Here is a 21,909-nt window from a genome sequence, read left to right on the forward strand (position 1 = left end):
TTCTATATAAGAAATACATAAAACACAAGCAGAAACTACTTTCACTTCTTCCTTTTCAGCATACTCTGAAATGCTCAAAACTGTTGTAACCATTTTACTATCTCTGTCAAGAAAACAAATTTCCTTATTTTCTAAGCCAGCTAAAATCAGATTTCATTTGCTTATAGCTGGAAGCCTACTAATACAGTAACTAACTCTTCAGTTCTCACTTTAGACATCTCCTCCTCTGGGAAAAATTTCCCAACACACTGAAAACCTGCCACAAGCCCAGTAAGTTCTCACCATATCCCAATGCCTCCCTCCATCATGGCTGTCCCCAAGTGTATTAAATAACTACGCAATGAGCAGCTTTGCCAACTAAATTGTAATGGCTTTGGAGCAGCACCTATTAACTGATTTCAGCCATGTTTGTAGCATCTAGCATAAGAGTGCTCAAAAACATTAAGGAAACAAAATGAATGAGTAGTGTAAATGCCTACAATGCTTTATTTTTGAAACAATTCTAAATGGGAAGTTGCTAAAAGGGTTGGCCAACACTCAATAAATCTTAAACCCACCTCCTGCAGGCTTTATAAAGAATTTCATAACTTCCAGCATGTGAGTTTTAGAAAAGGTCATTCATAAAAAGGAATCACATCCAGGTAAATTTGGATGATAATTATAAGGTCTGTCAATGGCATTAAGGCTTCATTGTTCACAGGATGTTCAAAGTATATTTGGCACTGAGGTTAAACTGTAGCCTGGGTGCAGTCAGTGCTCTCATCAGTAAGGGACAGTGAGGAAGTGGCAGCCTGTCAGCAACTCCAGAGGAGCTGCCACAAAGGTTTCCGTTATCCACGCCTCAGATAGACAGTCAGCACTTTAAAAATGAATATGAAAGGCCAGAAACAGGTTTTCATTGGTAGGAAGGATGGCCTGTTAATTAGTACAATGAGTATTAAAGTGTCTTTCTTTCGTGAAGCTGAAGGGACACAACATGTATATGGACCAGCTAGTAACATTTAGAGATGCTTGCCACCATCTCATGAAAAAAGTACAAAAATTATGTGAGGTCCTTCGAGATGTGGGGTCAAACCTGGATGCCTCACTCATTTTCTACTCAGACATTAGTTTAGAAGAACTTCTCTTGTTATCACACACCAACTTTAAGATTAACAAGATTCTGTCACTGGAATGTTGCTGTGTCTTCCTTGAATAAACCTTCATGCAATGGGTTTTGATTTAGAAACCCAGAACAGAACCTCCTCAGGCTCAGAAGCCAGGCACAAGTATGATTTTGTGTGCAAAACTTGGTAAGAAATAATATTAAGGTTGTGGGGGAAGACCTCTAGGATAGCTTTCATTGACTACTGTTATCTACCAAACTATCACTGTAGAGTGACTACACTGAGTTATCTTAGCTTACAGCAATTACCAATGCAAATGTACCATTGGGAAATAAATCAGCAAAAATTTTGATCAGCAATAGTTGTGACAAAACCTAAATCATTTTTTTTCAGACCTTAGAAAACCTACCAATCAATACTACAGCTCAACTGTGTATGTCATATACCAGTTTGCTCTGGTATAGAACTAGCTCTGAATTTTCTCTTCCATCAGGTTGGGCAGGTGCAGAGAGGAGGCAAAGGAGTTACCATTCAGAACATCTAAAATAAAACTATTTCACTGTCAAAAAAAAAGTCTTATGTATCCAAATTCTCGCTGCTTAGTACCATCAAGGACCAAGGTTGAGTGACCAAGAATAGTTCCCAAGAAAGACCCTGCTATCCCTCAGTTGCATGGCTTTGAGAAGGTTGCTGCATTTTTTCCCAACACCTCAACTTCTATAAAAAGCATGCAACTTGTACTAGTCATTGACATCAGACAGTCATGATCCATCTTACAGAACATTAAATATTAGTAAGTTTAAGTTGACCTGCAAACACATGGAACAGAAAATCAGACTGTGTGTGGTCTCTGAATCTAAAAATGTACTACATATATAAGAAATCCATCTTTTCTTTGCTCTTTGATAACACCACACTCTGTTGTCTATCTTTGTATCAGTTAATAACGATTAATTAAAAGTGAGTAACAATCATTCTTGTAAACTGGGAAACTTCAGTTTGTCAAAATAGTTTATATTTCAATTATTAAAAGAGTCCCACTTGGATGTCAGTTCCATTATACTTACTAAAGTGTATCTGGAGGACCAATAATAAGGACTTCCCATCGGTAGAGATCATTGTCATCTATTAAACCTGCTGAAAAGCCTTCCACTGGATTTTTGTTGAGCTCTGTGGAAAAAGAATAGGTTTATAAAAAAATTTAAGTACAAAATCTTCACCCAACATTCATTACAGAACATTAAAAATTCTAAACTATTAAATGAATACACCTGGACCCATTAGCAAAATGCTACCTGATGTCAAAACCTTTCCATTTCTATAACACAAGGAAGCAATGGGTAAAGCAAGCTATCCAGAAGATCAACTTCTACCTCCCTTTTACATCTACCCTGGTTTCCAGCAAGGTTCCTACCATTCTAAGGAGCTCTCTGGTGGCATACAGGTATAGTGGGTCAGAGAGCTTATTAAAATGCAGTTGGCAGACTCATCCCTCAGAGATTCTGGTTCAGAGGAAAATCAAACCAGTGTTTCTGATAATTCTTATGGTATGGTCTTTAGGGTCTTTGGCCTTTCCGAAATACCAATAGAGTGCCTGGTACCTTTTCACTGGAACTCGCTATATAACCAATTTTAATTTATACTAGTAATTATGTATCTGCATGACTAAGTGCTCTGCATTCTTGGGGATACACGTCTACAGCTGGTGTCCATGTGTGGCCCAACAGACTCTTTGAGCACACAGAGAAGACAGACTCCATCTGTCCCGCCTGTGCATGTCGAACTTTTCGCTGGTCACAGTTTCCAGCATTCGGGAATGGCTTAAGAATAATAGCTGGAGCACAGAGACAACACTAGCAACATGAGATTTTCCTCTTCCAGAGAGAGTGCTCTAGCATGGATAGAGAATGATGGGGGCTGGGGATAAGCACAAAGGCAAAGAACTAGTGAGGTGGGGGGATGCAGGCCATTAGGGCCCCTGAGAGGGGCAGGTGAGAAAGAGGGCAGAGTCTGAACAGTTCCTGGAGACACAGGGTTTAATAAAGTAATGACCCATCGATGGTGGGCATCATGTTAGGATTTTTAAGAAAGCTTTGACAAGATATAATTAACATTCAGTAAATTGTAGGCATTTAAATTATATAATTTCTTACACACTGATATATGTACACAGCTGTGAAGCCATCACCACTGTCACGATTAAGTGTGTGTGTGTTGTGTATAAATACATGAATCACCAACAAGAGGTGCTAGTTGGCTCAAACTGAAGAGAGAGGACAAAGCACACAGGAGAGCAGCTGAGAGAAGCTGCTGGGCAGCTGAACAGGGCTGTAATCCTCACATAAATCCTGCCATCGTCCTCAAGGAGCTTGGTCCCATGGTAAGCAAGTGCAACACAACTCAGAGTGCTATAAAAAACTGAACAAAGCGTGTTATTAACTGAGAAGAAAATATTTAATTTTTTGAGGAATCAGAGGTGTTTATTTCAACAACTAAGATTTAACACCTCAGCATGCCAGTGAAACCCAGAGAGAGCCAGAAGTGAAAGTTTATTTACACTTAAACATGAATGGCTTCTTTTCTCAAAATCTGAGGGAAGTTCTTTTTTTTAATTTCTAAGTCTAATATTTTTGCCTAACTGGCAAAGCAGACTTTTATAAATAGTTTTAAATCAGTACCGTGTTGCAAAATATAAGAAATGCAGTTTTACTTTTAAACAGCCATTGTAAGACATTCTTTAAATGCTGAAAATGCAAAGAAGTTGTATTTCAATCTGGTTATTTTATTTATGAATGCAAACATTCATGAGTGTCAATATGCTGCAGACATTCTGGAAAAGATCTGCAAGTCCCATTTTTACTGTCAACTGAGGGGCGAGCAGAGCATCGACAATCGCAATCTGCACCGGTAATTTCTGCACTGAGTTATCTCATTTCTAACCTTTCTCTGGACAAACACTAGTATATTACTCAGACCATTTTCTCCAACAGTAGCTGTAAGAGTCTCGCAGAGATTTTATAATTTATCCAGAAATCACCTAGTTATTGAATCTTGCATTAGAAGTCCAGTGGAATTTTATAAACATAGGTGGTTAAATTCTTAAATAAGCATATATGGTCAAAACTACCTTTGAAAACTTCCTCATCTATAAAGTATGTTATTGCTTCTCGTCATATATTTCATCAGTGCACAAGTTCTATGAAAGTCTTCTACATGTTCTTTGCATTCTTCTCTTCTACAGGAGTGACTGTGTCTACTGCTCGTTTCACTAAGTAATACAAGTGATGCTGAAAGATACCCACCCATCTCGGTTTCGTCATGGTTTCTGCCCCTTGCATGGCTCCTCATGTCCTAGATCCATGGGCATTTAACAGATTTAATCTACCTATAGAGGCCAGCCATTATCATGCTTTTCATGAATACTTCCTTCAAGGTCCAATTCAAGTACCATATTCCTCCTCCATGAGGCCTTCCCTAAATAATTTACCAAATAATCTTGTCTTCTGCTAAATTCCTATTAATCCTACTTTTAGTCTGTAGTGCATCCCCTGGCACTTGACTATTAACTCCTGATTCTCACAGAAGGAAAAAGACGATTACAATGTGTATTAAATGGCCCAACATCAGTACAAGAATTTGGAGGGGCACAAAGAAGAGCACAATATAATCAAAAAGAGACAAAAGGGCTTCTAAAAAGAGAAGAGATATCTGAAATACGACGAAGGATTTGGGTGGAGTAACAGCAAGGCTTAGACAGAAGAATATATACTATATATACTACAAAAATCTGAAATATGGAGATCAGCATGGCGGCAGAGGGCTGCAACACACCATGTAGCTGAAGCTAGACAGAATGTCAGAAGGAGGACAGCAAAGGGCCTTTATAAGCCTTGTGAGTTTAGATTTTACCCAGAGAACAACTTTTGTTTGCATTTTATTTTGCTTTCTTTTTAAAACAAAGAGGTCATCTCATGAAATTTACATTTTCAAAAACCAATCTCTCAGAATGTGAAAAGTATGTGATAGAGTAAGGCCATGTGATGACAAAGAAGCCAAAAAAGGAAAGGAGGCTATTAAAGTAATCCTGGAAAGTGTTATCTTCAGTATACAGTAGTGGGAATAATGATGGAAAACACGGATAAGAAGGAGGCAGAATCAACCAAACAAGATTGGTGATATAGGGAGTTTAAAAAGGCAATAACGATACATAACTCCTCAAAAAGTTTATAAGCACAGTTACCACATAACCCAGTAATTACACTTCTAGGTATATCCCCAAGAAAAATGAAAACGTTTATTCACAAAGGAATTTATACTCAAATGTTTTATACTGCAGCATAGTCAAAAAGTAGAATCCAAATGTCCATCAATGAATGAATAAACAAAATATAACATATATACATACAATGGAATATAATCGAGCCATAAGAAAAGGAATTAGGTGCTGATACACGCTACAACTAGCTACAACTTTGATTGTGGCATGTTGGTTCTCAATGAACTTCAAGAACATCAAGCTAAGCGAAAGAAATCAGACACATAAGGCCACATACCCTATGATTCCTTTCATATCTACAAATCCAGAGACAGAAAGCAAAATGGGGGGTGGGGTGGGCGGTGAGTGCAGTTACTGAATGAGTCTGGGCGTTTTGCGGGGTGATGAAAGCGTTCTGAAACTGAAGAGAGTTAAGAGTGGCTGCACGACACCGTGAATCCCACTGAACTGTACACTTTAAAATGGCTTCATGTTATCTGAGTTTCAGCACAATTGTTTAAAATGACAAATAGAGGTTTCTATGCAGAGAAACTGAGTAGGAGTCTATTCTTTTTCTGAAATGGGAATTATAATAAAGACGTGCTGAATTTAGAGGGAGGGAAAGAAATGATAGGTTTGGTTTTGTATACCTATGGGACATAAATACATTGTTTCCAAAAGAAATTTCAGCTAGAGACCTGGGGGTTATCACAATATTGCTGATAACTGACGCCATAATACTGATGGTATCACCCAAGGATGAGCCTAAGTGTGAACTGTGAAATCTAACTGAAGGAATTCTAGAAAATACCAATATCAGGGGGATTTAAAAAGAAACAGCTACAAATATGACAGAAGTAGGAAGAAAACCAGGAAAAAGCTAGATCAAAGAAGCCAAATAAGATGCATTCCAAGGAGAAAGTTGCCAACAATAAATACACACTGTTTAGGAAAGAGGAGGCCTAAATTCAGTCTACTGCATTCAGTTCAAAGAATGGCAAGGCTGCCCTGGGCATAGGTAGTTTCAGTGTAATTGTAAAGCCATGCAGACAACACTCAATTGACAAAAAGAAGGTGAAGTAAAAAATGCAGGTTGAAATTTTCTCTAGAAGTTTGTGATGAAAAGTGTAGTAGCCATATGTAGATGAAATTCCAGTGAAATTCCATTTTAAAATCCCCTTTTTAAAATGGGAAAGGCCAAGGAAAGATGTTTAAACAGGCTACTACATTTAAATGCTAACAGAGATACCTCATACTGTATTTGAATACAAATACAAATAAATAATAAAGTCGGCTGAAAAAAAAGATGCAGATTTATTTTTTAACATACTTTTAGTTGGAGGTGGCATTCCTAAGCAGAACACAAAACTCAACAGTCAGAACATACTACACAAGGTATTTTAAATTCACTAGAGCAATTAAGTTTAAATACAAATGAGAGACTGGGAGAGAATATTCACAGCACAATAGGTAAAAGTCTAATATCCCTAATACAAATAGATTTCCTGTTAATCAAAAGAAAGGGGAAACATGCAAAGGGTAAAAATACAATGAGGGGAAATGGAAATTGCTAACATACACAAAAATCTATCCTGCTTAAGACAAATATTTAAACCAAGAAGTGTATATGCCTGAGTTTCTACTTAGATTCCTAAGATATTACAGAGAAGTTTTGAATGTGAAAAAGATAATGATACTTTTTTTCTGGATGCTACCTGGACATGAGTAAAGTTGGAAACAGCTAGAAAGAGCTCTCTTTTTCTCATATCACAAATGCTCAGACAAAATTTTAAAGTTCTAAAGCAGGCAAAACTAATCAGTAACATTAGAAATCAGGACAACAGTCACCTTTTCTTCTTTTTCTTTCAATGGGGAATGAGTGGTATATGAAAAGAAGAAAGAAAGAGATTCTGGGATGCTAGTAATGGCGTGCTGTACATAATATTTATGCATTTTTCTTTGTGTATATTATACTTCAATTTCTAAAACTCAGTAAATCCCAAAGTATTGCTGATTGCTAAATGAGAGTTATGTATGCATGCTGTGAATCTGGAAATCACTGAGGGCCAAAATGGTCTACAAACCGTGAATTAAAAATGAAATCAAGGACAAAGTAATGTCCTTGAAAATAATGATTTAGATAGGTATAAGTAGTGGAAAATAAAGCATGAGCAGGCTTGCTATGATATAATCATTATTCAAGAATAAGACTAAAAGAGAAAAAGGAAAACACATGAAAAGTAAAAACTCTTCAATCCTGAATTTGAATCAGAAGTATCCATATGAACTCACGAAAAAGCTTTAAAAATGCAGAGCTCTGTCCACTAAAAAAGTCAAGAAAAATGACCAACTTTGCAGCAATGAGTGTCCCTAGTGCCCAGAATATAGTCTCCATATATGAGCTACACTTAAATGGAGCAGGGCTCTTCAGAAAAATGGGTGATTCCAGGTCTGGGGCAGGAAGTGTTCCAGGCTCAACTTTCATATCAGATAAAAAGGAAGCTATCAAGTAATACTATGGTCATGTTAAAAGGACTCAAATTGACTGATCCCAGTATAGGATGCTAATACACCATTTTGTTATTTTGAAAACCACTTTTTTCCCTTAAAAAAAACACACACACAAGATTTATTCTTCCTTTTCTCTACAAATAGCATTGTCAGGAAATCAAACAGTAACTACTGTTTGATCAAATGAGGTATCTCTCCCTACAGAGATAGTCCAGTTAAAAAATGAAAACTTACTGAAACCTTGCCATTTTGTTATTTTAACCTAGGCATTTTAGAAAGGACAAGCAGACATTAACATGCCTCCTGATAAATAAGCCACCACTTATGAAGTGATCTCACCACACAAACCAGAACCCCTAGACACAATTACCAATTTATAGAAAACACAGAGAAATATGTTTAAGAATATTCCCAAGATACAATTAGCAAAATCTATACTTTGGGAAATTCTAAAAGGCAAGGTCTAGAATCCTCAGTAAGTATACTGCAAGAAGCAACAAGAGAGAGGACTGAACTCAGACTTTTAAAACTGTATGACGCATGCACAGATTTAGAGGGTACTACATCTAACAATATTAAACTCTGTTAATTTTTCCAAGTGTGGTCATGCCGCATGGTTTTTTACTCCCTCTTTTTTAGGAGGTACAGAAATCTTTAGCGTTACTGAAACATTTACAGACAAATGATGATGGCATTTGGGTTGTGCTTCAAAATCACAAGGGAGTGGGCAGAGACTGGTTGTGACCAAGTAACTGCTAAGTCTAGGTAAGCACATGCAGGTTCACTGTACAGTCAGTCTACTTTGGTGTTATTATATTCTTAAATTTTTTTCTCCATTAAAGTTTTTTTTCAAATGCTAAACAGTTTCAATGTAGTCTAAAATAATGGTTTACAATATTCTGTCAACCATGTGAAAATAAACCTTCACTGGGCTTTATCAAAAATACAAGGTATCTCAGGGTAACAACATTCAAAGGCCCAAGTACATGTCATTCTATACTTGGCTATTAAGAAAAAATAACCTACTTTAATCGTAAATACACTTTGCCAAGACCAATAGTTGACTAAGTTAAGTTACAAAGCCAAACATATTTATAGCGTAGCAATGACGTTCCTTTGTGTCTTGATGGTTGTGGTCTTCTGCTCCTGGGAATGTGCATTTCTGTCAAGGTTATTTATCTAACACACAGCTGGTTGTAAGGTGCATTTCTGTAAAGTGACTATTTTTACACTGGCTTCCGTTCAAACTGTTGAAGTCTCAGATAGAACCTTTTATCCAGACACTACCTAATTACTCCTAAGTACTGAGATGGTTTGTCAAAATAATTTTGACCTCATTATCAGATGAATAAATTGCCACATTACTTTAAAACACACATATCGCCAGAAAGCTAGTTACCAGAATTAACTGGGAAAATATCCCTGGTCTTGCAAACTTCCATTAAGTAATTAATACTGAAAAAAGTAATGTTATCAGCAAACAACCAAAGGTTTGCTCATATTTTATAAATGCATCAATTAAATCAACTTAACAGATTTCTGGTAAACTTTAAAAGTTTGCTTAAAATTAGAATTTTTTTCTTTACACCATGTCCTAGGCTAGGGCTAGATAAGGCAAGCTGATTTCCTAATCAAAAACATTTTCAGCCTAGATGAATTTCTTTTACTGTGCCTCAAGCACATAAGGAATATGGAGCAGATGAGCAGAAGAGCCCAGACATCCTATCTTGCAAATATTCAGCAATACGCTTCTGAAAGGATTTGCTGGGCAGAATTCCGGACCACACTCCTAAAATAGCACTTCGGGAAGTTCTGCTACCTGCAATGTTTCACCTTGCTTACATCCTCTTCAAACACTTATTATCTAAGGGCTCTTCAACAGTAGGCCCTAAATATGGCATTGCTTGTGCTTAAATACAGCAGCTGTCTCATATGTCCCTGCCAAGATTTACTATGTCAGGAATTCCCCACAGGGCATAAATTGTTAGGCCCTGACACTACAACTATAGTCTATTATTTTATATAAACTTCTCATTTATTTTTTAGAAATAAGCTGATAAAGACACGATGCAGAGGTGAGAGAGGCATGTGAATTTCACCTCACAAGAGAAAACACAGGCCACAGTTTGGGCACAGAGCACGGTATTATGTCAGTAACACCTGGGTTTGAATGCCAACTCTCTCACTATCCTTAGCGTCTTAAACACGTCATGACTCTTTTTTGAGTGTCCTTTTGCTCATCAGTAAAGTACAGTAAATCCCATGGCAGTGCTGCAGGACAGAGGAGCAATACTGCAAGGCCGTCCGTCCCCCTTAGAGTACAATAAATGTCAAGTGTCTGTTTTTCTCCTTTAAAATTGCTCATTAGACTATAGGCTATAAAATGAATAGTGTTCTTCAGAATCTCAAGAACAAGCCATACCTTAAGTACTTCTTTTGGGAAATACTACCTACCCCTGAATATCACACACAACTACTTGTTTTGCCGTTGCTTGTTCTGTACCAGTTTACTCTGTACACCATACCACTGGGACATACAGATGAGTGCAGGAATACCTGACATGCCAAGAGAATAAGATCTTACTGAGAACTTTTCAAATCGGCATTAAACAAAAGGAATTCCAATCCATGGGGCAGGCCCACAGCTCAGATCCCAAGGAGAAAGCAGATACGCGAAAATGAACAAAAGCAAGCAACAAGGAGAAAGGTCCTAACAGAATTCTAGTTCCTTAAACCTGGTACCACTCCTGCCCTCTTCTATAAATTAAGCATCAAATTTCCTGTTTTGTCTAAACTTCAGTTCAGTTGCTCAGTCGTGTCTGACTCTTTGCGACCCCATGGACTGCAACACGCCAGGCTTCCCTGTCCATCACCAACTGCCAGAGCTTGCTCAAACTCACATCCATCAAGTCGGGTGATGCCATCCAACCATCTCATCCTCTGTCGTCCCCTTCTCCTCCTGCCTTCAATCTTTCCCAGCACCAGGGTCTTTTCCAGTGAGTCAGTTCTTTGCATCAGGTGGCCAAAGTATTGCAGCTTCAGCTTCAGCATCAGTCCTTCCAATGAATATTCAGGACTGACTCCCTTTAGGATTGAATGGCTGGATCTTCTCATAGTCCAACGGATTCTCAAGTCTTCTCCAACACCACAGTTCAAAAGCATCAATTCTTCGGCACTCAGCTTTCTTTACGTCTAAGCTTACTTTATGTCTAAAACACTGTCTAAACTTATCCTAGTTCAGTTCCTCTTGCTAAGAGTACCCTTTTCTCTATTCAGAGAGTCATATTTTTAAGCTTACATCCCAGTTGGTCTCTAGGCAGTTCCGCCTCTAATACTTTCTGTACAGCAGTAGTTCCTAGCTTTCCTTTACTCTCAAACCACATACACAGAGGCTACAACATTCTCAGCAGGGCTGGTAGGGTATGATCGCCCCAGGAGGTAGAGGAATGGGGTAATCTGTTCACTCTGCCACCAGCTGAGGGTGAGAATCATTAACTACTTCACTCCATGCTGATTTCCTTAAGTACTACTCAAAGTAAATTAAGGTTTCTAACAGTTCCTATCACCTTATCTGTGTGTTTTGTGTAAAACTAGGTAAACCGCTCTGCTCCTTATATCAATACATGGGATGTGTATATATGTATTGTTTCTTCCTTCATCCTGGCTCATCAATAAGTCAATGGGTTATACTAAAAGGGACTCAAAACTATTCAGAGGTTTGTGGAATTTTCTTCTCTCAGCTTCAGAACCCTTTCAGGAATTCTTTCTGGCAGTAAAAAACATGTTTGTAGTAACACAGATCAATCATATGTATAATAGTATCTGAGTTTTTTCTTTAGTCAAATGTAACCAACTTTATTAAAAATTTATGCCACATAGTACAGAAAATGAGGTATCATTTTATACCTTAGTCACTCAAGTATACTATGAACATTAGACAGTTTCTGCCCCCTTCATTCATTTATAATACTGCCATAAAACATTTCTGTACTGTCCTGTACATCTGTGGAAGTACTACCTAGAATCTAAGGTCCTGTAAGTCGAATTGTGAGTCAAAGGAACATACATATCATCCATCAAAAGTTCAATTTATATTTCCAGAAACGCTATAGGTATATATTTCTCTACAACCTTAGATATTATCCTTTTCCTGTTGACAACTCCCTACATGCATTACCTGCTTGTATTCTTTGCCTTTTTTTTTTTTTCTAACATTAAGTGATTCAGCTTTTTTCTTATTGATTTGGGTGAGCTTTATAAGCATTATGGCTGTCATACTGCCATTTTTGTTTTAAAATGTTCTTGATTTGTGTTACCTCTTTAAATTCTCATTTAAGAATAAGTTCAAGGAGTGCAAGTTTTTTTAAAAAGTCAATCTTTTTCATAGCTCTTTGGTTTGTCTTGCTTAGAAAAAAGCCTCCCTCCCTCAAGCCCAGACTAAAATAATATTCTCAATAAGTTTTACTTCCTCATGTGTAAAGTGAGGATACCACTGTCTACACTTCGCAGGTCTGTCTGAGGAACATATTCATGCACACGGTGCGCTTGGCACAGGGTAAGCCAGCACTCAGAAACTATCCCGATCCTTTTATAATTCATGTAAACATAAACACATCAATCATTTTCCTCTCCACCTATCCCCAGTATGATAAACCAGTTGTTCCAAGGCATTTTATTAAATAATCCACTTTTCCCCCAAGAGTTAAAAGCTACCCATTGGTAGATCTTGGACTTTAAGGTCATTGAAATCTAAATTCACTGCTTCTTTCCACTATGGCACTGAATTCTGACTTTGGTTTCATATTTGTATATAACAGCATTTCCTTATAAAGTGTTTGACTCACCTTAAATCTACCAAGAAAAGAAAAGCACCCAAATTGATAGTTCCATTTTTTTTATTTGTTATACACATAGATAAATTTCTAAATTGGCTACAGAGCACAAAAAAAGAAAGTATCCCAATATTAAAAATTAAACTCCCTACATTTCTCCAAATTTTCTATAATACTGATTTCTATGATTGGGAAAGCTTGTTTTAGGTAGAGAAAATAAGAGTTTATTGGCAACGAGCCTTTTCTTTAATAAAAGTTAACTTTGCCTACACGCTCACAAAAGTATTTCAAAGTCTCCAGTAGTTTGTGAATGACAGGGGGTAAAGAATCTGGCTGCAAGGCAGAAGGCACAGGAGATTTGGGGTTGATCCCTGCATCATAAAGATCCCCTAGAGAAGCAAATGGCAATCCAATCTGGTACTCTTCCCTGAGAAATCCCATGGACAGAAGAGCCTGCTGGGCTACAGTCCATGGGGGTCACAAAGAGTCAGACACGACTGAGCGAGCTTATGATAGAAACTTAAAAAACAAAAATTAAATAAAACTCAGATAAAGTGACCGAGAGACAGTAAAACAGACTATTTCTAACTGCATGAAGAACACATCCCTAAAACAATACAAGGAAAAAATGGACTTAGTCAGAAAAGGAAAAAGAAAAAAAAAACCAGACTTAAACCCAGAAAATGAAAAAGAAAGAAGCACCAAGACTAGAAGCAGATGGCCACTGACCATCTAGATGGAAGGTTTAAGTAGTTATTACAGCAATCTAAGCAAAGAGCTGGCCTCTAAGGAACAGAAAATGTTTCCCATGCTAACTAACGGTTTGACTTAACTGCATCCCAATGGCTTAGAGAAATGAGAGGCACTGGCATATGCCATCTGATGAGGGTTAGAAAAACATACTGATTGAACTATGTGGTGTCCCCTTGCCATCTCATTTCCAGGATAAACTCTAAACACAAAGTTACAAGACTGTGTGATATTTCAGGGCCAAATGCACCTGATACTTACAATAGTCAAACTATCATCATTTACTTAAATAAGAAGTTAATGATTCATTATACAAATCTTATTATATGCTAGCATGCAAAAGTCAAAAATTCTCTTGCTGTGTCCTCAATTCTGTCACATTTAAAATAAAAAATCTACATATTAGTGTATTATCAATCTGAATGATTGATAGCTTAGTCAAATTTAGTTTTTAATTATGAAAATTCATATCCATCTTGTGCTTACTTGTACTCTAAGCAGAAAATCCTTTCATAGTTTTCCTCATAAATGAAGAACAGGTAAGCACAGGAAGTATGAAGTCCTAACCACTGGACCAGTGTCCTAACCTGGTTTGTTTTTAAGGATAAAGGACAGAAGCCAAATTTTTTCAAATGCATTTTCAACATATATTATTAGTGATCCACAATCATGGGACTGTTTCTTCCCTAATGTATTAGAAGACAGTGGCATCTACAGCATCTATAACTGAGACTGGTCCAGAGTATCTCTGTGTGCTGTCAGATTTTGATATTGGACACAGGCTCAAAATGAATCAGAAAGCTTTACAATTTTTACAATAGCGTAACTAAAATAAAGAGGGATATGTACCAGAATAAACAGATTGCTAGATCATGCTAGAGAAAAGGAAGCTCTTTGGGAATTTATAGAATTATCCATAAGGGGAGAGGGGAATAAATCTAAGACTTATATCATATTTACATATAATGTAAATATTACCAAAATAACTTAGTTTAACAAAAAAAAAAAAAATTTTTTTTTTTTGGTTGGACTAAGCAAGACATGAATCACTGAAGTCATAGAAGGGGACTTCCCTGGCAGTACAATGGTTAAAGACTCCACAATTCCACTACAGAGGGTGTGGGTCTGATCCCTGGTCAGTGAATTAAGATACCACATGTGGCATGGTGTGCCCACCAAAAAGAAATCATAAAAACAAGAACGACAGCTTTGTCTACATAGAAATGTAGCTACTTGAATGACGGGGAAATTACTGACATATGACCAAGCTTTAATTTGCCTTTAGTGCACATAAGTAGATTTATATTATGGACACAAAAACAGCAATGCACAAAGTAAAAACTGGAATTGTTAACATAAATGTAAGATGTTCTAACTCACAAACGCATATTAAAACAGCTTGATTTCCAATTCTTCTATTTCCTCTAAGTAGGCCCAATCCCCCGGCCCATATTCTTGCCATAGGGGGGGAAAAAAATCTAAACAGCAGGCTATTCCAGTTCCATTCCAAGCCTTCTTCCAGAAAGGAGAATAACAGTTGTGATTATGTGGAAGCAGCAGTGATAAATTGCTATTAATTCCCTTTCTGGTATATCTCACCATCACGCCTTAAACACCTCCTCAAACCTTTACCTAAGATGTGCTCTTTGTAACCCCATGGACTATAGCCCACCAGGTTCCTCTGTCCATGGGATTTTCCAGACAAGAATACTAGAGCAGGTTGCCATTTCCTACTTCAAGGGATCTTCCCAACTCTGGGATCAAACCCACGTCTCTTGCACCTCCTGCACTGGCAAGCGGATTCTTTACCACTGTGCCACTTAGGAAGCCCCCAGATCCTCCTATAAACCTTACCAAATCAGGAATGTAAATTAACCTTCTCATCTGTGCTCCCTAGTATTTTTATATTAGTGAATTTGCCCCAATTTAGATATGAATTCTGTTTGTCCTTATAGCTCAACTGTAATTTAAGGGGTTCAAAGGGAACCATTTATTTGTGGGAGGGAAGAAACAAAAACTTCTAAAAAGAAAGCTAAAGCATATGAACCCTGAATATAAACCATGTAGTTTTAAATAAGAACCATACTAAACATATTTAATAATTGTTAAGTACTTATCATTACAGTTTGCCAAAATGACATTTAAATCTAGGCTATCCAACTGGATACACAACCACACTTGACTTTGATTATGTAAAGAGCTTGGTGTTTTGACAGTAGTGATTAGTGTTCCAACCAGATCAACTTACTCTGTTTCAAAATAGCTTCAATTCTTATTACATTATGACTCAGCTTTAATAGGCACTGCTTTCTAGCTACATTACTCTTAATCCTATTCCCTCTTAATCCTGGACAAAACAAACTACAAATTTAGTATTTTCAGATTTAGACACTCAAAGATTCCCTACTCTCCCTACACCACCAGGCTCTAGGAAATCCTGTCCGACTGTGTCCCCAGGGCTCCAATTCCCTACGTACACACCCCCAATGCAGTATTCTTCCTAGTACACCCTGAGAAACACGGTTCTGTTTTCTGACTTCAGCTGACAGAATCACTTGATTGGCCATGCTCAGTTTAATTGTTTTTAAAACTATACACAACTATTTCTTCACCGAGGTAGTAGCTACACCTTGCTTTATAACAACCCTTTAAACCATGCATGTTTTATATTGCATCACACACAAAATACACTGTTCTACAGATGTGACTATACAGTTTAAGAATAAAAAAGACAAACATTAGAAGCAGATTGAGAACTTTTACATTTCAAAAAGAGAGAAACCTTTGAACAACTGAATCTTTTCCTTGAACAATCTTAAAGAAGAACAAAGTTGGAGGATTCCTATTTTCTAATTTCAAAACTTATACAAAGCTGTCATAATCAAAACAGTGCAGTGCTGGCATAAAAACACAAAGTGATCAACAGAATAAAATATGAGCTCAGAAAAAAAAACCCTTGCATACATAGTCAAATGATTTTCGCCAAGGGTGTCAAGACCCTTGTCAGTGCAGAAAGGGCAGTCTTTCCAACCAATGGTGTTGGGGAAAACTGGATATCCACAGGCAGAAAAACGAAACTGGACTCTTTCCACACACTAGATGCAAAAATTAATTCAAAATGAATCAAAGACCTAAAGCTAAAACTCTAAAATTCTCAGGAGAAAACACAGAGGGAAATCTTCATGACATTAGATTTGGCAACAAAATTACTTGGATAGTAAAGCCAAAAGGAGAGGGAACACCAACATGTAGTATATACATACACTGGAGTATCAGCCTTAAAAAAAAGAAGTTCTGAAAATATGCTAAAATACAGATGAACCTGGAAAAGATCAAGGTGAGACAAGCCAGACACAAAAGGACACATTATTTGTGATTCTTACAAGGTTTCTGGAGTAGTCAAACTCATAGAGACAGAAAGTACAATCGTGGTTACTAGCGTACTAGCGGCTAGTGGAAGGCCAAGAATGGGTTAAACTGTTTGGTGGGCACAGAGTTTTTTCAATTGGAGATGATGAAAAGGTTTTGGAAACAGTGGGGATGGTAACTAAATGGTGTGCATAAACTCAATGCCACTGAACTATACACTTAAAAATGGTTTTAATGGTCAATTTTATGTTATGCGTATTTCATCACAACACAAAAAGGTCCAAATATACAAGTGAGATCAATGTGGAACACCTCAAATAGAAATCAATCATCCTCTTAACCACTTTGTGTGACAGATCCCTATGTACAGATTGAGGATACCATTGTTCTTAATCACTCTCACACCTTGGATGTGATCCACATTCAAGGAAGGAACTATTAACAACCAATCATGGAACCCAAATTTTCTTAATACAGTATTCAGGAGCCACTCCAGCCAAAAAAACACAAGATGAAAGACATCTGCTATCCTTGTCTTAATATGTGACCTTTGGAAACAAACCTGCCCTTCTTTTCCTTTGTGTGAACCCCTTCTCCCTTGTTTTCTGTGGAGCTTCTCCTAAATGAAGGGCCATTTCAGTCTGCGTGAGGTTCAAGTAAGCCAAAACCCTCATTCTCACTGTTAACAACATATATATGAAAAACAACTCCAAATGGATCACCAAACAGACTTCGTAGGTTTGTGAGGGATATCAAATTGCAAGTCATCATTTTTATAGAGTGGGAACTTGAGGCCTAGACTAGAAAAGTAACAACTAGTTTGGTTCTCCCAACTGAGAACTAGAACAGGAAGATAAACTAGTCTTCATTTAAATTAAAAAAAAAAATAGAAATACTTTTCACAAATTATTTAAATAAATATACACATTGCAACTATTTTACATTCTTCAAAATACTGATATACTGATTTTTTGTCTTTTTTTGGGCAAAGCACTTTAGTACCTTACACATATCGAAAAGCTCTCATGAGCATAATAAATGCCAAGAGAATTAACAAATATTTAGCTAACAAAAGTACAGTAAAGCTAAAGATTGTGATCTGAATTCAATGCCTTGCACCCAGACTACTGGAGAGAGGGGAAGAGGATGAAACAAGATAAAAGGATGCTTCTTTGCTTCCAGTTTCATTCCTCTACGTCACTGGCTCCCCGCCCACCCCCCCCACCACCTCCTGCTACAGTTATCTGCTTGAAGTAAAGAATCTGTGAGACAACTCTGAAACCACTAATATATTTACTCAAATTTTTAAAGGAAATCTAAGCACCTACGTGAAAAAGTAGAATTTAAATTTTTTCAAAACATAGTTTAAACAAAAAATTATGTGACTGCCACTGGGTGGGCTGCGAAAGTGAAAGTGAAGGTCGCTCAGTCATGTCCAACTCTTTATGACCTCACGGACTATACAGTCCATGGAACTCTCCATGCCGGAATACTGGAGTGGGTAGCAGTTCCCTTCTCCAGGGGATCTTCCCAACCCAGGGATCAAACCCAGGTCTCCCACAAGGCTCTAGTGCCACATTAAAAATGAAAGTGAAGTAAAATGAAAAATATTTCTATTACTAAGTACAGTAACACATGATTATGATGAAATATATTTAAAAGGTTGGAAGAAAAAATACAAAAAACCGTAAGTAATAGCTTTTGGGTGAAAAGAGAGTGACATTTTCTCTCTCTCCCCAATTAATCCACTGCTCATGAATAGGAATTTCTATAGTTTAAAGATTCAGGAAAATTCAAGGCATTTTTATAATGATTAAGGATTTCAATAATCCCAGAAAACAGAGATTCCTTCAAAAATAACACTGATCTATCTTCTGTAGTCAATTCATAAACCAATCTTTCTTTTCCTAATATAACTTTTACTATGAAGTCTGGTCCACTGCCATTTAGGCTTTTTTACGGGCTTTTTTACAAAAAAAATTTTGTTTTATAAAATGTTACAATGCTACTTATAAATAGCTTAAAAAGTCAGTAAAGTTCTTTCTGTCTAAAATGAAATTAATTTTTCCCCAAAAAGGACTAAACTATTGCCAGCATAAGTTCCTAATGGAATTATGCCAAATAGTGACAAATTCCCTGGTAACATTCCATGACTCACTAAAAGAAAGCTTAAGCATTATGCCCTTTGTAGAAAGACTAGTTTAGCCAGATTACCCAAGCACAGAATTACTAGTACTAATAACATCTCATATATATGCTGTCCTTTGATGGACAGATTTAATAATTTAACATTTTATAGCACAAGGCAACTGATCCTATTTAGAAGCAGCAACAATTCAAAATCTAAATCATGATAGATTTTTCTCAATACAAGCTGAAGGCCAAGTGTTTCTCATCAACTGTTTTCAAAAGCTTCTCCCCCCCGCAACCCCACCCATTTCAGAGCTATCTTCAAATTTTCCAGTTTTATCTGATTTTAGGAACAGGAAATATTCTAAGTGTCAAAGAAAACACAAAGAAAGCCTAATTAATTGAACAACTGAAAAAGAGCACCATGAAAATTTACAAAGGCATTGGCAATTCCTCAGTGGTCCAATAATGGCCAGGACTCCACACTTTTCTCTTCCAGGGCCTGGGTTCAACCCCTGGTTGGGGAGTTAAGATCCTGCAAGCCACTCAGTGTGGTCAAAAAAAGAAAGACAAACAACTACTCCTACAAACCTTTAAAACAAGCCTCTCCTTCTCTCCACACATACAATTCAAAACTGTCAAGAAGCATTCAATTTTATTGGAAGTTTTTAAAATAAAAATATTCTCTTTACCTAGTAGAATCAAGCCTTTTTTAGAAGTCTCTAATAGTAAGAACGTAACAAAAAATGGAATTTTAATACAGTGATAGTGGGACTATTACCTTCTAGGTGATATATGTTAAGAACCTCAAAAAGATACAAACTTCCAGTTACAAGATAAATTAAGTACCGGGGGTGTAATGTACAACACAATGCCTACAGCTAACACTGCTGTATGGTATAGTTCTGAAAGTTGCTGAAACAGTAAATCCTAAAAGTTCTCATCACAAGGGGAAAAAAAACTGGAGTAACTGTATAACATGATGAATGTTAACTATTTTTACTGTAGTAAGCATTTCACAATACAGTAAGTCATTATGCTATATACCTTAAACTTACACAGCACTGTATATCTATTCCATCCCAACAAAACAGAAAAAAAAGAACCCCAAAAATGTTTATCTTCTTTGATTCAGCAATGACTGCATCTATATATTTATCCTAAGAGAAATAATAAAAAGATTATGTATAAACATTTTTTCATAGGGAAAATCCACAGCAGCATTAGCTATAATTTAAATAATCTGTAATACAACAACAACCTAAAGTCAAAAATTCGGGGAATCCTACGGTATTTACATATGAAAGAATGCTAAATATCAATTTTAAATACTTTGAAAAAGTATTTCCCCACATAGGAAAATATTTATAATTTGTTTTTGAAAGATAAAATATTGTTAAGTATATCTCTTAAAAACATATACACTACATGTATTTAAAAAAATGAGGCCAAAAAATTTGACCTAAACCTCTCCCTCTAATCTAGTTTCCAACTCAAGGTGCCAGCGTGAGCAAGTGTTTATCCTTTCTCCTTCACTTAACTGAATAAACTTCTCTAAAGAAATTTTAAAATAACCTTTTGTTTAGTTTTATAGTAAAAAATACACTTTTTAAAGATATTTTTAAAAATACCTAGGTGGATTGCCCATGGTTCTGAGAAGATGGAGAACGGATGGAGGAATGTGAACTGATTAGGCACAGTGGAGGGAGACGAGCAGAATACTCACAGAGGGGGAGCAGCGGCCGAGGAAGGCTAATCTTCTGGGCAGAACCCCAGAGAGGCACCAGTTCTGTGACCGTCGTACGAGGAAGGTCAGTAGTGAGAAGTGGGACTGAAAACATCTGTCATAGCAAGAAGTCAACAGAGAATGTCTAAAGTTGATAAACCAAAAAATAAACACTATAAGCATATTATTTAGAACATGGAGCGAAGCCCCAGGAAATCTGAACCAAAAAAGTTTCTTTCAAAGTAGTTGCCTCTGGGGAAGTGGGGCTCTTCATTATTAGGCCTTTGGTATCACTGATATTTGATTACTTGATTTTTTAAGCTAAGTGTGGATAGAGTATTGATTTTAAGTTTTCATCCTTTCCCACTTTATACTTTGTTCATTTTCCTTTAATATGCAACACCCTACTTCTACTTCCTTCCCACCAAGGCAGAGGCTGCGTCTCATTTAGCAGTTTTTCAGCTATAAGTTATACAGTCATGAAACAGATCTAGTGGGACATAAATAACATTTCTTTTTCCTAATAAAAAGGGAAAATAAAATAGGGATATTATTGATGACGCTTTCAGTTCAGTTATAAATGTTTACTTTAGAGCGTTTACCAGGGTACTGTGAGGTGTCTCCTTCTTGTTGTCTATTCTCAACCCAGCATCCACAGGGTCCTGCTGAACTGTGAATTCTGATCATGTCAGAACTCCAACGGCTTTGAGTTCTGGCTCAGGCTAATGAACAGCCTGCATAACGGCCTAAAAGGTCCTTTAGAATTATTCAACTTTCTGCCTTCATTTGGCTAACTGCTCTCCTTGTCTTCCTCGACATTCAAGTCTGTCTCTATTTCAGGGCCTTTGTGTTTGCTGTAGCCTCTGGACAATTCCCATCCTCAGCTAATTCAATTACTCAAACGTCACCCTAGTTTAAATTATACTCCCCACACTCTTATGCTGTATTCCCTATTTTATCCCCTTATTCCTTATTATATTATTATCCCCTTATATTCTTCATACTTCCTACTTTATTCCATTTTACTTCTCCCAGAGCATACAACTTTCTCTTAAATTTATCTCCCCCACTTCCACAAGAATGCATGCTCTAAAAGAACATGGATTCTTATCTGTTTACTGCAGTAGTCCAGCACCTGTTACAGCTCCTGGCATGTAGCAGATCCTCTGTAAATTCGAATGGATAGATTAGTTAAAACATATGTATTATCTTATGAAGATACCACACTAT

At 36.9% G+C, this 21,909-nt stretch overlaps 1 protein-coding gene across 1 annotated transcript in view; it reads right to left on the bottom strand.

Annotated features, from left to right (window-relative positions):
- The window catches only part of UBE2G1 (ubiquitin conjugating enzyme E2 G1), an 89,718-nt gene that overhangs the window by 25,656 nt on the left and 42,153 nt on the right, over window positions 1–21,909 (bottom strand). The window contains exon 3 of the mRNA XM_052657874.1: window positions 2,174–2,276. Coding sequence (XP_052513834.1) covers window positions 2,174–2,276 — 103 coding nt within the window. The remainder of the gene's footprint in view (window positions 1–2,173; window positions 2,277–21,909) is intronic.

Source organism: Budorcas taxicolor, chromosome 19 (genome assembly GCF_023091745.1).
Source record: "Budorcas taxicolor isolate Tak-1 chromosome 19, Takin1.1, whole genome shotgun sequence".
Classification (NCBI taxonomy): domain Eukaryota; kingdom Metazoa; phylum Chordata; class Mammalia; order Artiodactyla; family Bovidae; genus Budorcas; species Budorcas taxicolor.